The following is a 13115-nucleotide window of genomic DNA, read 5'->3' as shown; positions in this document are numbered from 1 at the left end:
TAAATGTAGTTAATGAGCAATGTAAGGAGCAATGTAAAGCATTTCATGATGGAATTTCAAAATCAAGTAAAGGGAAAGCACATACAGCTTTATCCCTTGTTTTTATATTGTGTGTGCTTCTACTTACAGACTTAGGTGTTTTTTTTAGAAGCAACATCTCATCTCGGTCTCTGAAGCAAAGAGCGTTTCAAAGCCCCCACAATCCTCTGGGTTTCATTGACATTTCCGCTGCAGCGGACAAAAGCTCTGTCAACAGGACTAACTGCTTTCTGATGGTCAACGGCAAAATAGCCAAGAAACAGGAAAGTAACTGAACAAAGAATGCAAGTTTGGACGCTCAGTGTTTGTAACTGTGACAAAAACCAACCTTGAATATAAAGTAGCCAAAGACACACAATAAATGAAAACATTGTAAAGTCTCCTCCGACTTCTATCTCAGTAGTTGCTTATCTAAAGCAACAATGACCCAAATGATGCAATTAAATAATTTGTTGTGTTTTTTAGAAAATTATACAGTGACAGAAAGTGGTTTTGGTCTTTTACAATTTTTAAGGCCAAATTAAGCCTTTGCACTTTGAGTCAGTGCCCATTTCTCAGTTCTCTTCACAGCAGGTTTGGCTTGTATTTATTAAATGAAGCCGGTAAGTTTACAGCTGGTCTCCTTCATCAACTTGATTGTTTCTATTAGAGTTAAGGACCAGAGGATGTTGTCATGGAGAGATTTAGCCTGTCTTTTGTTAGAGGTCTGTCTAAGGACAGTCACATGGTAATAGTGTAATCCTGTCTCACACGCAGACACTGTTTGTGTCTATCAGTAGAGCTGCCACGTTCTCTATGGACAACCTTGTGACTCACCTCGGGCACAGCATTATATTGCACTATACACAAACAGGAAAGACCCACGATGAAGGGACAAATGTATAGGCATCCAGGCACGTATAGGAAAACACTAAAATCTATCTTCAGTGGAGCGCATGACAAACTGTTCTTGGGATTTGCGAGTGTGAGTGCAAGGGCCAGATACTGTTCAGTGTATTTACCCAGCTCTGTCATAGTCCTTCCTGTAAAAAGCAACGGGCACACTGCTTGCTCCGCTGTGTGTGTGTGTGTGTGTGTGTGTGTGTGTGTCCTGGCTGCTAATACTTTAGCAACCTTTAATCCCATATTACTGTGGCTATGTTAAGTGTAAGTGTCTGAATGTCACACACTTGAAGCTTTGATGCAGAATGTATAGATAAACAGAATTCCTGACAGATAAAACTGTGCTGCAATCGGTATTTATGACACTTCACATAAATCCATTTAGCGACACGTCGGTGGAAAAAGCAAATGACTTATTTCAAAGAGATCTTAACTGCAACTTGAAATGCAATTTGGTGAGTAAGTGTGTGTGCAGCCTTCACTGTGTCATTTCTTACATAATGGATGGCTGTGAGTCTAGATCATGGCACCCGTCCAAGTCCTAACTTTCCACTGAAATGTAAACACTGGTTTCCTTGGAACCAAGCTGCCAACGCATGGGCACTGTTGTTACTGATACTACATTAAAAAAAGGAACCCGTTTTTTATGTTTTTGCAACATACAGAAATGGCCCTTGAATTATTTTCAGTAGAATTGCTATGACTTGTGCACAGTGTATTCAACAATAGAAATAGAGCACAACAATACAGAGGACATAGAGTACCTGAAGGTATAAATGTGAGCAAGACAGTAAGAGGAGAGCAAGAAAGAGAGAGAGAGAAGGCGGTAGAGGGAGGGAGGGAGGGAGGGAGCGAGAGAGAGAGAGAGAGAGAGAGAGAGAGAGAGAGAGAGAGAGAGAGAGAGAGAGAGAGAGAGAGAGAGAGAGAGAGAGAGAGAGAGAGAGAGAGAGAGAGAGAGAGAGAGAGAGAGCTTTTCAGGTCAGTCTCTGGCTAAGTATCTAGGCTTACCATTCTCTCTCAGATGTAATCCCTAACTAATAGCAAATTAGGATAATGGCAGTGACAGAAGCAGTCAGTTATGTCTTCTCTCTGCTGGGAGGACAACACTGCTCATGGACAAGGTCACTACCGTGTCTCATACGCCTTGTCCTGTGTACAGACAGTAGATGAAATTAGAAAAACACACACACACAAACACACACAAATACACACACACATCCCCCTTGTATGTCTGAACACTGCTGGTGTTATCCGCTTTATATCCCACCTCCTGCTGCACTCCCCATCTGCTCCATGTGTGACAAATCCTACATGTAAGCTACTGTGAGGGGGACATGAGCATGTTTCATTGGTTTGGTTTAAAGGGAAAAGCTCTGCATTTTATATATGCACCATCCATATTATACCTGATGTGGCTATTATGAAAATACATGAAACCTGAGTGTCAGTGTCACAGGAAAAGGTATGTTTCTTGTTTGGAAGCAACGAGAACAACTATACCAACTATAACACACGGACATTCCAAAATGATTATATAATATAGTCATTCACGTTGGCACTAATGACATTAGAATGAAGCAGTCTGAGGTCAGTAAATTGAATGTGGCCACAGGGTTTGTGGCCTTGCTAGAAATATGAGTCAGCATGGAAGAAATGTCTCTAGCCGCCTCGCTGTCCAGGATAAAGATGAGAGATTTACTAGACAGACGTCACTGAACCGCTGGCTCGCAAGGTTCAGCCAGAGGCAGGACTGAGATTAACTCGATTAACTGGCATTCATTTTGGGGCAAACCTGGCTTGCTGAAGAGAGATGGCCTCCACCACCCTACTGCATCTGGAGCCCACCAGTTGTCAAAAAATATAGACAAATACCACAAGTCAGAATGTGACGGGAGGTGCACGTGGAATTAAATAAACTAAAATGTACAATGTCAAAGTATTTTTTCTCCATTTTAACAGTAATGTCACAGACAGTTATTACACCATTGTTGTTTTACTGATCATCTCAAACATTTTAAAAACATGCTGGTTCTGCTGTGTTGCTCTATTGTTGTGCTGTTCTTTTGTTAAATTAATTTGAATGAACATCACACAGACTCTATTATGATGTCCTATTATATGTGTGTTGTGTTTGTAACGGGTGTGACGTTTTGGGGAATCCCCTAAACTTCGATAAAGTCCCACTGATGCCACCTGCTGGCCACTGCTTAGACCTGCGTTTGAAAGTATTCAAGGCAAGATCTCGCGGTGACACCGTGAAGCAAAACCTGTAAGCGAGTGAGTGTGCTGTTGTTCGTGTTGTTAGACTACAAACAAAGCGTCAGGGTCCAAAAATATGCGGCGCTAACCCTAACCCTAACCCTAACCCTCGTTATTAGATTAGTGTGTGCTGTTACAAAGCAATACTGATACTTTCATAATAATGCATTTAGTATCTCCGTGTTACCGGGTTGTTTTTTGTAAAGGTTGTATTTTTAAAAAAAAACATTGCTTCCCGTTTGTCGCCGCCTTGTTTCATTGGTTGGACGCTTCACTGCGTGAGCTCACTGCCGCCCATAAACATAGAAAGCGATCACTATAGCTATAGCTATAACTTTACAGAGGAGCTTTCCATGAGAATGTAAACTATGGCATCATTGTTTTTACCTGCAATGACTCCTTGGTAAGTCTTCTCCCAGTCCCCACTCTGTAAGAATACTCAGTAAGGAATTACAGATTTCCTTGATTAAACATATTAAATTAAGCAATAAATGATAGTTTATGTGTGTACTGTTGGGTACGTCTGTTACAGCTGATGTACAACTCATTCCTTTAACTGTCCTCATTTTTTGGGGGATATTCTCAGAACAGAGATTTCTGCCATGGATAAAGAAGCTTTGTTGACTCATCTCCTGAAGTCAAAGGGCGAGAGCTCAACATTGCTTGGTGGCCAGCAGGCAATTGATGTGATAAACAACAGCAAGTATGTGCAACCAGTAACATCTAATGCTCAGTTGACTGGCAACAATGTGGGCGAAAACTTTCCTTCTGTTGATGAATCCATCCACGCTGCACTGTTTGATGGAGAGAAGACAGTGATGCTGGTCGGCCCAGAGGGATCAGGTAAAACTACCACTTTGAGGAAGCTGATAGTGGATTGGACTAAAGGAGAACAGCTTCAACGGGTTTCTGATGTCTTTCTTTTCAAGTCCAGGGATTTAAATTCTATTGATAGGAAGCTCTCCTTGGAGAAACTGTTACTCCACCATGGCCATTTCCCTCCAGACTCTATCCTCTTAGTCCTCCAGAATCCTGAGAATCTGCTGTTTGTTTTTGATGAGCTGGATCAGTACAGACACAGCCTGGACCCTTCAGATCATCCCCTCTGCTCTGACCCCAGCCAGGTAGCCCCAGTGTCCTGTTTAGTGGCCAGCCTGCTTCATGGAACACTGCTGAAAGGAGGTGCCATTCTGGTGGCAACCAGGCCTATGGGATGTCTGACATTTTTGAGTGGCACCCAGGTGAATCTGCTGGGGTTTCTGCAGCCACAGAGAAAGAGCTACTTCAATGCTTTCTTCACTGACCCCACCTCAGCCAACAGGGCATTAACAAACATGGAGAAGACTCTTGGCTTTTATGATTTTGCTGTCTCTCCTAGATTTTGTTGGACAGTTTGTTCTGTGTACAAACCTCTGATGGATGCTGGGGAGCAGCTTCCCGAAACATTAACTCAGCTGTGTGTCGGTATACTAGTCCATATAATTCAGACACACTCACTGAACGAGGCTAGGGTCATAGAACTGGTGTCCTCCCTCGGCAGGATGGCCTCTCATTGCTGTCTTGAACATTCCAACTGCACCAAAGAGGGAATGGATTCTTTTAATTTCCAACTGTTTCTTACCTCTCCAAAATTAATGGGTGTATTTTTGCGAGTAGACAGAGACCTCGAGTCAGATGGACGTGTCTTTACTTTCCATTCACAGGTCATGCAAGAATTCCTCTTGGCAGTTTCTTTCTTTATGGACAAGTCTGTGTCTGAGGGTACGAGTGCGATATTGGAAAAGCACAGGGGCCATGTAAAGCTTCTAGATCTCTTCTTGGCTGGACTATCAGAACCAGTTCAACGGAGGCGGCTGGAGACCCTGCTGGGGGGCTTTAACTCTGATCGTATCATGGATTTCAAATGCTGGTTTAAAAGCAGCACACAGAAAACACTCGAGGAATGTTACAAAGCAAAACACTTCCACTGCTTCCGTCTGCTTCATCAATGTCAGAATGAAAGTTTGGTGAAAGACATCGTCACTCACTCAGCACGTCTTGACATCTGCTACGGGGATCTCAGTCTCCAGGACTGCGTGACTCTGAGCTATGTTGTGATGTGCCTCGGGGCGATGGAGCGGTTGAATCTGTTTCGTACCAAGGATTTGACAGAGGAGGAAGTAGAGGTCTTGGCTCCAGCTATGAGCCTGAGCAGGAATCTTATGTAAGTTTTGTGTAAAAATACATTTTCTGTCAGAGTTGATGTGTTCAGTACACTCTGCACACATTCTGCACAGCACTGAATATATGTAAGATGTCTCTCTCCTGTCCCTAGATTGTCAGACTGCTTCTTAAGCACTGGAGCTGTCCCTCATCTGGCTTCAGCTCTCAACAAAGGAAGAACCGTGGAGCTTAATCTCACGAGCAGCCGCTTGGGTGAGGAAAAGTTTAAAATCCTCTGTGCTGGAGAGACTGCAAGCTACGCAAATTAAAGTGAGATAAGACCCGCAAAGTATTTATAGTTTCATTTTTGTCACCACAAAGCATTTCACATGTTCATTCTTGCTTCCAGCCTTTCAATATGCAGACTGACTGAAGCGTCCTGTGAAGACTTGACCTCAGGATCCTCACAGCTGTGCGTCTTGGAAATGATGTGTAATGAGATCGGGGACCAGGGCCTTGTGAAACTGTGCCAAGGACTGCAAAGCCCTCGCTGCAAACTACAGGAGCTCCAGTATGGATGTGGAATATTATGCATACCTGCTGCTGTATGTTTTCACCTATGTTGCAGGAGTTCTGGGCCTTGGCAGAGGATTGCCTCTCCAGTTGCAAAGTGAGTTCTGCGCCAATGTTCTCAAATGTTAGTCTGACCTTATCTTTTTGTTCATAATCAGGCTAAAGACCTGCCAGTTGACTGCAGCCTCAATGGAAGCTCTGTCAGCGCTTTTGTGTTCTGGCCAATCAGACCTGAGAAAAGTCAACCTGACACACAACACCATCGGAGACGGCGGAGTGGAGCTTCTGTCCAAATCCCTGCCGCTGTGTAAACTGCAGAATCTCAAGTGAGTGTAGATTTCGACATAATAACATGGTGGCACCTTTCTTTCTTGGTGTGCTACCAGAGAGATAGTCAAAACACATTCAAATAAGCAAACGACCAGTAATACCAGTAACACACTCTATGTCTGCTAAATAAAAACCTGTTGAGCTTTACGTCCATCCATCATCTGTCACTTTGTACTCATCTGCTCAGGTTGTATGATTGCGAGCTGACAGGTGGGTGCTGTGCTCCTTTGATGGACGTCTTGAAGTCAGAACACTGCTCTCTGTTAGAGCTGGATCTGTCAGTGAATGATTTGGGGCAGGAGGGGGCGCTGCTGCTCTGCCAAGGCCTCAGCAGACCTGGGTGTCCAATAGAGAGACTCAGGTACAGTCGCCGCCATGCTTTAATGCCAGACCGTCTCAGATGTGTGAGTTCATGTGTATTCTGCTCCGTCCCACAGCTTGCTGAGGTGTGATTTGACCGTCTTAGTCTTCAAGAAGCTGGGCGAGCTGCTGAGAGGTGGGACCTGCAGACTGAAGGCTTTGTCTGTAGGTCTAAATAGCGTAGGAGACAAAGGGGTCAAATACATTTGGGATGCTATCTCACACCCATGCTGTCTGCTGGAGGAACTGGAGTGAGTCCATAAGGAAACACTTGATATACACAGCAGTCCCTCTCAGTGCAGTGTGTATGCCTCGTTCTCTTGTTGTAGTTTAGTACAACTCTGCCCTGTCCTCTTGTCTCAGTGTTGAAATGACGGAGCTGACTGATGCGTGCGTCCCAGACTTGTGTGCGGCTGTGAGAGCAAGAAAGTCGTTGAGGATCTTGAACCTGAAAAACAACTCGCTCACCAACGACTCCGTCCCAGCCCTTATTCAAATCATACAGGACAACCACAACATCGGAGAGTTGAAGTGAGTGAGCTTTTCATTCCACAGCTCGACTCCCTGTTGCTCAACTTCTCCTTTTCTTAGCCGAACAAAAGGATTTTCCCCCGATTCCTACCGCTTTTGTCTCTCACTTTTCAGCCTGAAATACAATCGAATCAACGGAGAAGCCTCCAATATGCTTTACGACTATGACCAAATAAGATACTGAAGAGGAATAAGTGGATCTGTCTTTCCATCTCTAGAGGAATAAAAACCTACAAGTGGATCACCTTCATTGTCCAAATGTCACATTAATCACTGGACCTCCTTGGTAAAAATAGACTTTTATTTAACATAAAGCATGAATCATTTTTTCAGGATACACTCTGGACAGGTTCACACAGTACCATACATACAGACAGACAGACATATTCATGGGCAAACTTCCAAATTCAAAACCATTTAAACCCCACAGAGAAAGTTTGGGGCGGGGTTTAAACCCAGGACCTTAAAGCTGTCAAATACAGTAATAATTACAGTTGAAAAACTCTTTGTCCATGTGTATAAAATTAGTTTTGTGGTTATGTAAACACGCTGTACGACTTTAGTAGACTGTCGCCATTTTCTTGGTCTCCTGTAAACAAAAAGCAGCTGTAAACTGGACACAGATAAACAGTGTATGGTGCAGTTTGTACAGTCCCCTGTATCTACCCAGCTCTCCACCCTAACAACTCCTACTTAAAGTGAAAGAATAAGTTAAGTCTTTCACGCGATCCAGGACACGTGGTCCGTTTCACAGGCACACAGGTGGTGAATAAAAGCCACATCGAATGTAAACTTCCATTTTTAGTCATTATGGCTGTTCTCCTTTGGTTTCGGGGTGTGACCTGAGCTTCTGCTGCTGCTGGCGGAAACGTCGTCGTCCGAGCTGCTTTCAATGTCACTGCGGTCATCCTTAGATACCTGCCAAATGAAACACGAGTGAGAATGACAGCTGCACTAACCAGTGGGACTGGATGGAGGATTAGAACATTTCATCATGTGTGTACACAGACACACAGACTAACCTTTCCCTTGAATATGGCTTTAATAGCTATGCGAGCAATGAGGTAGAACCAAATCACGTGAAGAACCTGCAGGACTATTAGCAATCCATTGAGCAGCCACCAGCACTGATATGGCCCAACGATCTCCCAGCTCTCAAACAGAACACTGTTAACAATCCTACAACACACACACACACACACACACAGTCTTAGTTAGTTAGTTATTATTTAGACAGAATATATCAGATAGTTGGAAACCGATGGCAAAATTAACAAACACAACGCCATTTTTCACGTATAGAAGCTCACAGATTTCTCACCAGAAAGGATAGATGACGAGTCGAGTGATGAAAAAGATTACGCTGAACATCACAAACAGGCCGTCACATAGCCTCTGGTATTTTGCATAGTTGGCCAGCTTGGCAGCCTTGAGGAATAAAGAGCGATTAATGATTTGCAGTGATAAAACAATGAACCATGAACCACCACGTCTGTCTTGTACTTTCTACCAACAACATTGTCTCTGTAATCTTAGTGAAAGCACGTATGAAAACCCCACATATTAGATTAGATTAGATTAGATTCAACTTTATTGTCAATGAGCAAGTACAGGTATAAGCCAATGAAATGCATATCCAATATATGAAAATATCCAACTGTATGAAAATGTCTGTAATGGAAAAGAGTTGGAAAAAATTGTTCCACACCTTCTGAGTCTTATTACTATTGGGATTGTTACTTTTAATGTATAGTTGTTATTGGTGTTGTTATTTTTGCCATTTGTTTTCTTGATGTTATTGAACATCCAAAGGTTTTCTAGCACACCTCCTGCACTGCAAACCTTTTCATTCACTATGTAATTCTTCAGCCAAAGGGAGAAAAAGCATTCCTGTCAGACAGGTAGTACAAGTATCTCCAGAGCCCTGCACTCCAGCGCCGCAAGCTGTATTTGCCTTCACACACACACACACACACACACACACACACACACACACACAACAATGTGCATCGATACTGCGATACTATGACCCGAACCAAATGTTTATCACATCCCTTTGAGTCCTTTTACCTCGAGGAAGATGTCGGACGCATCATGCACACACATGACCAAACTGCCTGCTCTTAGCATGTTGTTGGCGTAGGAGAAGGTGATGAGGGAAATGGTGGCCAGGTGGTGGACGAGCATTATGACGAAATCCTAAGAGAGATGATAGAGATGAAACTGAATGAGCACCTTTTACATGAGAGAGCAGTTGCTGGGTATAGAGTGACAACTTCCCTTCAAGCAAGATTACTCAACAAGGTCGTTAGAACAACTGTAACTGTAAGGCCTTGTGTACATAATAGGATGATTATGCTCTAGGAAAAGGAGCAGCTATAGTAGTGCAGGATGTCTCTCTGGTTTTGCAGCATTTCATCGTCTAACCTGTCTTACAAGAATGTATGCTGATGAAAAACACTGAGAGTGCTGTCCCAATCACCGTGTCACAATGGTCACAATGAAACAGGCAGAGCAGGGTAAGGCTGTTGATGACTCACCTTACGCTTGATGTCTATGAACTGGGAAAACATCAACGACCAATAGAAGGCCAGCTCGGCTACGTAGAGGTTGTACTGGCCGGGACTCAGGGTCTTTGGGAAGGAGCGACAAAAACACTTTCAACACATGCTGAGTGGCACTGCTGAACTGAATATAATCCCCTCATAATGTACAGCATGTAACTGAATATGATGTCTACGCAAGCAATAAATAGATATTCACCTGAAAAGGATAGTTGTACCAACAATGCCTGGTATTCCACATCCAAGGAGACTGAAGAGAACAGATACAGTTTGTGTATGATTGAGTTGCTCTTTGACATAGCAGATTGCAGAGAGCGCTATGCTACACATGCATTTTCTACACAACAACTTCAGTCAGATGTGTCAATTAAAAGACATTTATTAAATCAAAAACCAGACCAATAGTTTAAAAACAAAATGGTAGGGCTGCGATGACCTACTCTTACTCAGCGAGGTCAGAAAAGCAATGACTGCTTAACTTACGAGAGGCTGCAACCAACAATGGTTGACATTTTAACTCAAAGCACTAGAATGATTACTTGGCGTTGACTGATAAATGGAGCAGACTGAACGTTCAACTCACCTCCCATAAATGGATAATGGCATAGATGAAAATCCCCAGATAAAAGATGAGTCTCCACCTGAAGTGGAAGAAAACCTCAGTGTTTAGGAATACAGATTATCTTCATTATCACAAAACAACCTTTTGGTACAGTTTCTCCTGTCGTGTTCAGTTGGAACGTACATGCTCTCACAGAACTTTTTCTCCGCGCTGGGCCTGTCCTGGTTCCGACGGACACGAAACCATCTCTGCACTTTCCTTTCATCCCAGTCGAGCTGCTTAGAGAGTCCCTGCACATGTTTTGCATCTGGACTCTATGGAGAACAACACCATAGAACTGTTTCATGATACATTTCAAATAAAAACCCCACAATGCATATGGTCTTTACTATATATATTAATGATGAGAATGGTGCTGTAAACACTGTTTCATGATAATAAAAGGATTAAAACAAGCATTATGTACCGTTTTGGACTTATACACCCTCTCCAGGATAACATTGGGCTGAGCTTGCCGACTCTCTCCCGCTTGAATCTGAAGTATGTGGGCACAGGGTTTGGCCACTAGCCTGTACACACACAGAAGGAAGCCAAAAACAGGGTGGGGGCAGGGAGGGGATACACAGCGGTGTGGCAGAAAGAGAGACATTCAGATGAGGAGAGAGCCACAGAGAGAAATCAAACACTTTGTACACACAATTGGTGCAGGTAGACCACATTTTTTGGCCATGGGCTTCGCTCGCCGACTCAAACTGACAAGCTTTAGTCAAACTTGTTCGTAGGTTACATTTGTCAGGAATGTATGTCTTAGAGGGAATGAGTGTGAGTAAGCGAGACGCCAGGAGGGAGACACAGGCAAGCATTAAGCAGAGAGAATCCTGGGGAATGTAGCACCTACTCTAAACAGAGCGTGATGAACTGTCATGTGAGAATATGGGAGACTGGGAGACATGGGGGGACCCGCCTCGGTGCAAAACACTAATGTGTGTCACAAGATCTTCTTGCTGACTTGACCAGTGTTTACACTCGGACTTAGCCATTTACAACTTCTCAAACTTACAATACCCCTCATGTCTGCAGTGGCAACATGGAAAAAGACAGAGTGAATGAATGAATGAACAGACTGAAATGTGGCCGCTGCTGCTGCAGTTTGAATATCAAAAAAGAGGAACTTTTAAGGCAGGAAATGATGAAATTAGAAACATATAGCGTGCACAGAAAAGTCCAACCTATGTGATCATAACTTGTCAGTACATTTCTAGCATCTAGTATTAACGCCATCAATGCTGAGCATGTTTAACTTGTGCCAGTGGTCCTTCGCGTCTGCAGTATCACCACCAGGGAATGATAACAGAGACAAACCAAAGGCTGGAGCAACAGATTGTTTTTCCTTCACATGAATGAGAGGGAAGGCCTGAAACAGCCTCCGTCTGCAGGCTGAGTCATGTGCGAACATACAATCTGATGTCTCATGTTTTATTACAAACTCTCTCTCTTACACACACACACACACACACACACACACACACACACATACACACACAGTCAGACTGTGCAGAGAACAACTCAGAATATCTCATAATACTGAGCAGATCTAGCAAAGTCTGATCAAGTTTATGTGCTCATTTTTGATTCATCTTAGGGCAAAAAACAACAATACTCCTGTCATGCCATCTGTGCTGTAGCGTTTTATCACATCAAAATTGGGTATTGGGCGTTATTTCTTAGTCTACCGCTTGTTTTCCTGCTACATTCCTGGATATTTAAAGTTTTGATGTTTTTCCACAAATGCCACATAAGCAACAAGACCGGTAAAGTACATCCATGTAGGCCACGTTAAGGCCAAACTTAAGTCAAAGTAAAGGCCAAAACTAAAGTGAGTAAGAGGAACTTTTAGCGCGGTGTACCTTTCAAAGACCAGCCTGAGCAGAAAGACTCCCAGGGCCAGCGGCAAGGCGTACAGGATCTGGCCCACCCGGGGATACGCCTCGCCAGGTGGTGGCTGATCCAGGTCCGCCCATGTGACATTTGATGGCAGCCAGAATGTGTCACTCCAAATCCAGGCTGAGATCGAGGAAATCATCGAGGAAAGGAGGATAAAGTTACCGATCCGACATGAGCAAACAGCTGCAGTGATGTTTCACCTTCACGTTAGTCCAGCATCAGCCCTGGAAACTATAAAGCGGAGCTCCGGAGACACGTCGAGCAGAGGGAAACACCCACTGCGCGTACACACACACACACACACACACACACACACACACACACACACACACACACACACACACACACACACACACACACACACACACACACACACACACACACACACACACACACACACACACACGCACACGCACATCTACAGGGAGGTTCCCACGGAAGAACCAGCTCACTCCCACTTTGACCGGACTGGAAGTGAAACTTTGTCGGATGTGTTTGTTTTACGGCGAGTTTATGCCGATACGAGCACTTTACTGCTACACAATGAAACTCTCTTATCAAATCATTCACGATTATGGCGTAAGAAGTCTTGGTCATGATAAATACAAAGACTAAAGCAAAGCAAACACACGCGCTGTCTCATTATAATAGTTAAGATAAATGTAAATCTATTTGTTTAAGCTGATCTCACATACACAGTCACACAGGCCGCACAGCACAGCAGCCGGACTCAAGCTCAGCTCCTGAACACTGACAGAGAATCACAAGATGCAACATGAGGAAAGTTAACTTTAACGCTACTTTGTCATTACACAGAACGCAGAATGGATCTTAGTTTGGATGGCAGACACAGTGGATGGCTCTCACAAAGCAAAGTTTAACTGTTAAGATGTTGTCTACAAGACCTTTGAGACATTGTATGCCATATG

General features: G+C 43.6%; 2 protein-coding genes across 2 annotated transcripts; one reads left to right on the top strand and one right to left on the bottom strand.

Moving 5' to 3' along the window:
• Positions 1-3427: 3427 nt before the first annotated feature.
• On the top strand, positions 3428-7360 carry LOC143013020 (NACHT, LRR and PYD domains-containing protein 12). Its single transcript, XM_076166433.1, is given in 10 exon segments — positions 3428-3583; positions 3767-5383; positions 5495-5625; positions 5628-5652; positions 5732-5893; positions 6054-6221; positions 6413-6586; positions 6663-6836; positions 6949-7116; positions 7231-7360. Coding segments are annotated over 9 exon segments (2673 nt in total). The 5' UTR covers positions 3428-3583; positions 3767-3782; the 3' UTR covers positions 7301-7360.
• Positions 7361-7398: 38 nt separating this feature from the next.
• LOC143013019 (ceramide synthase 5-like) lies at positions 7399-12468 on the bottom strand. Its single transcript, XM_076166432.1, has 10 exons — positions 12150-12468; positions 10709-10811; positions 10426-10556; positions 10264-10321; positions 9880-9930; positions 9657-9749; positions 9187-9315; positions 8438-8544; positions 8139-8295; positions 7399-8034 (listed from the first exon to the last, which is right to left on the bottom strand). The coding sequence occupies exons 1-10, from the start codon at positions 12323-12325 to the stop codon at positions 7918-7920; spliced, it is 1122 nt and encodes a 373-aa protein (XP_076022547.1). The 5' UTR covers positions 12326-12468; the 3' UTR covers positions 7399-7917.
• Positions 12469-13115: the final 647 nt, after the last annotated feature.

The sequence above is a fragment of the Genypterus blacodes genome, unplaced genomic scaffold (genome assembly GCF_046128005.1).
Source record: "Genypterus blacodes isolate CSIRO-AG114 ecotype Tasmania unplaced genomic scaffold, CSIRO-AGI_Gbla_v1 ptg000156l_1, whole genome shotgun sequence".
Classification (NCBI taxonomy): domain Eukaryota; kingdom Metazoa; phylum Chordata; class Actinopteri; order Ophidiiformes; family Ophidiidae; genus Genypterus; species Genypterus blacodes.
This window is presented reverse-complemented; position numbering and strand designations above follow the sequence as displayed.

Excerpts from the sequence above, each read along its gene's own strand:
- LOC143013019 (XM_076166432.1), bottom strand. The coding sequence starts at position 12,325 with ATGATTTCCTCGATCTCAGCCTGGATTTGGAGTGACACATTCTGGCTG. Across the intron at positions 10,812-12,149 it reads CTCAGGCTGGTCTTTGAAAG|GCTAGTGGCCAAACCCTGTG; the intron begins GTACACCGCGCT and ends GTGTGTGTACAG. Across the intron at positions 8,035-8,138 it reads AAGCCATATTCAAGGGAAAG|GTATCTAAGGATGACCGCAG; the intron begins GTTAGTCTGTGT and ends TTCATTTGGCAG.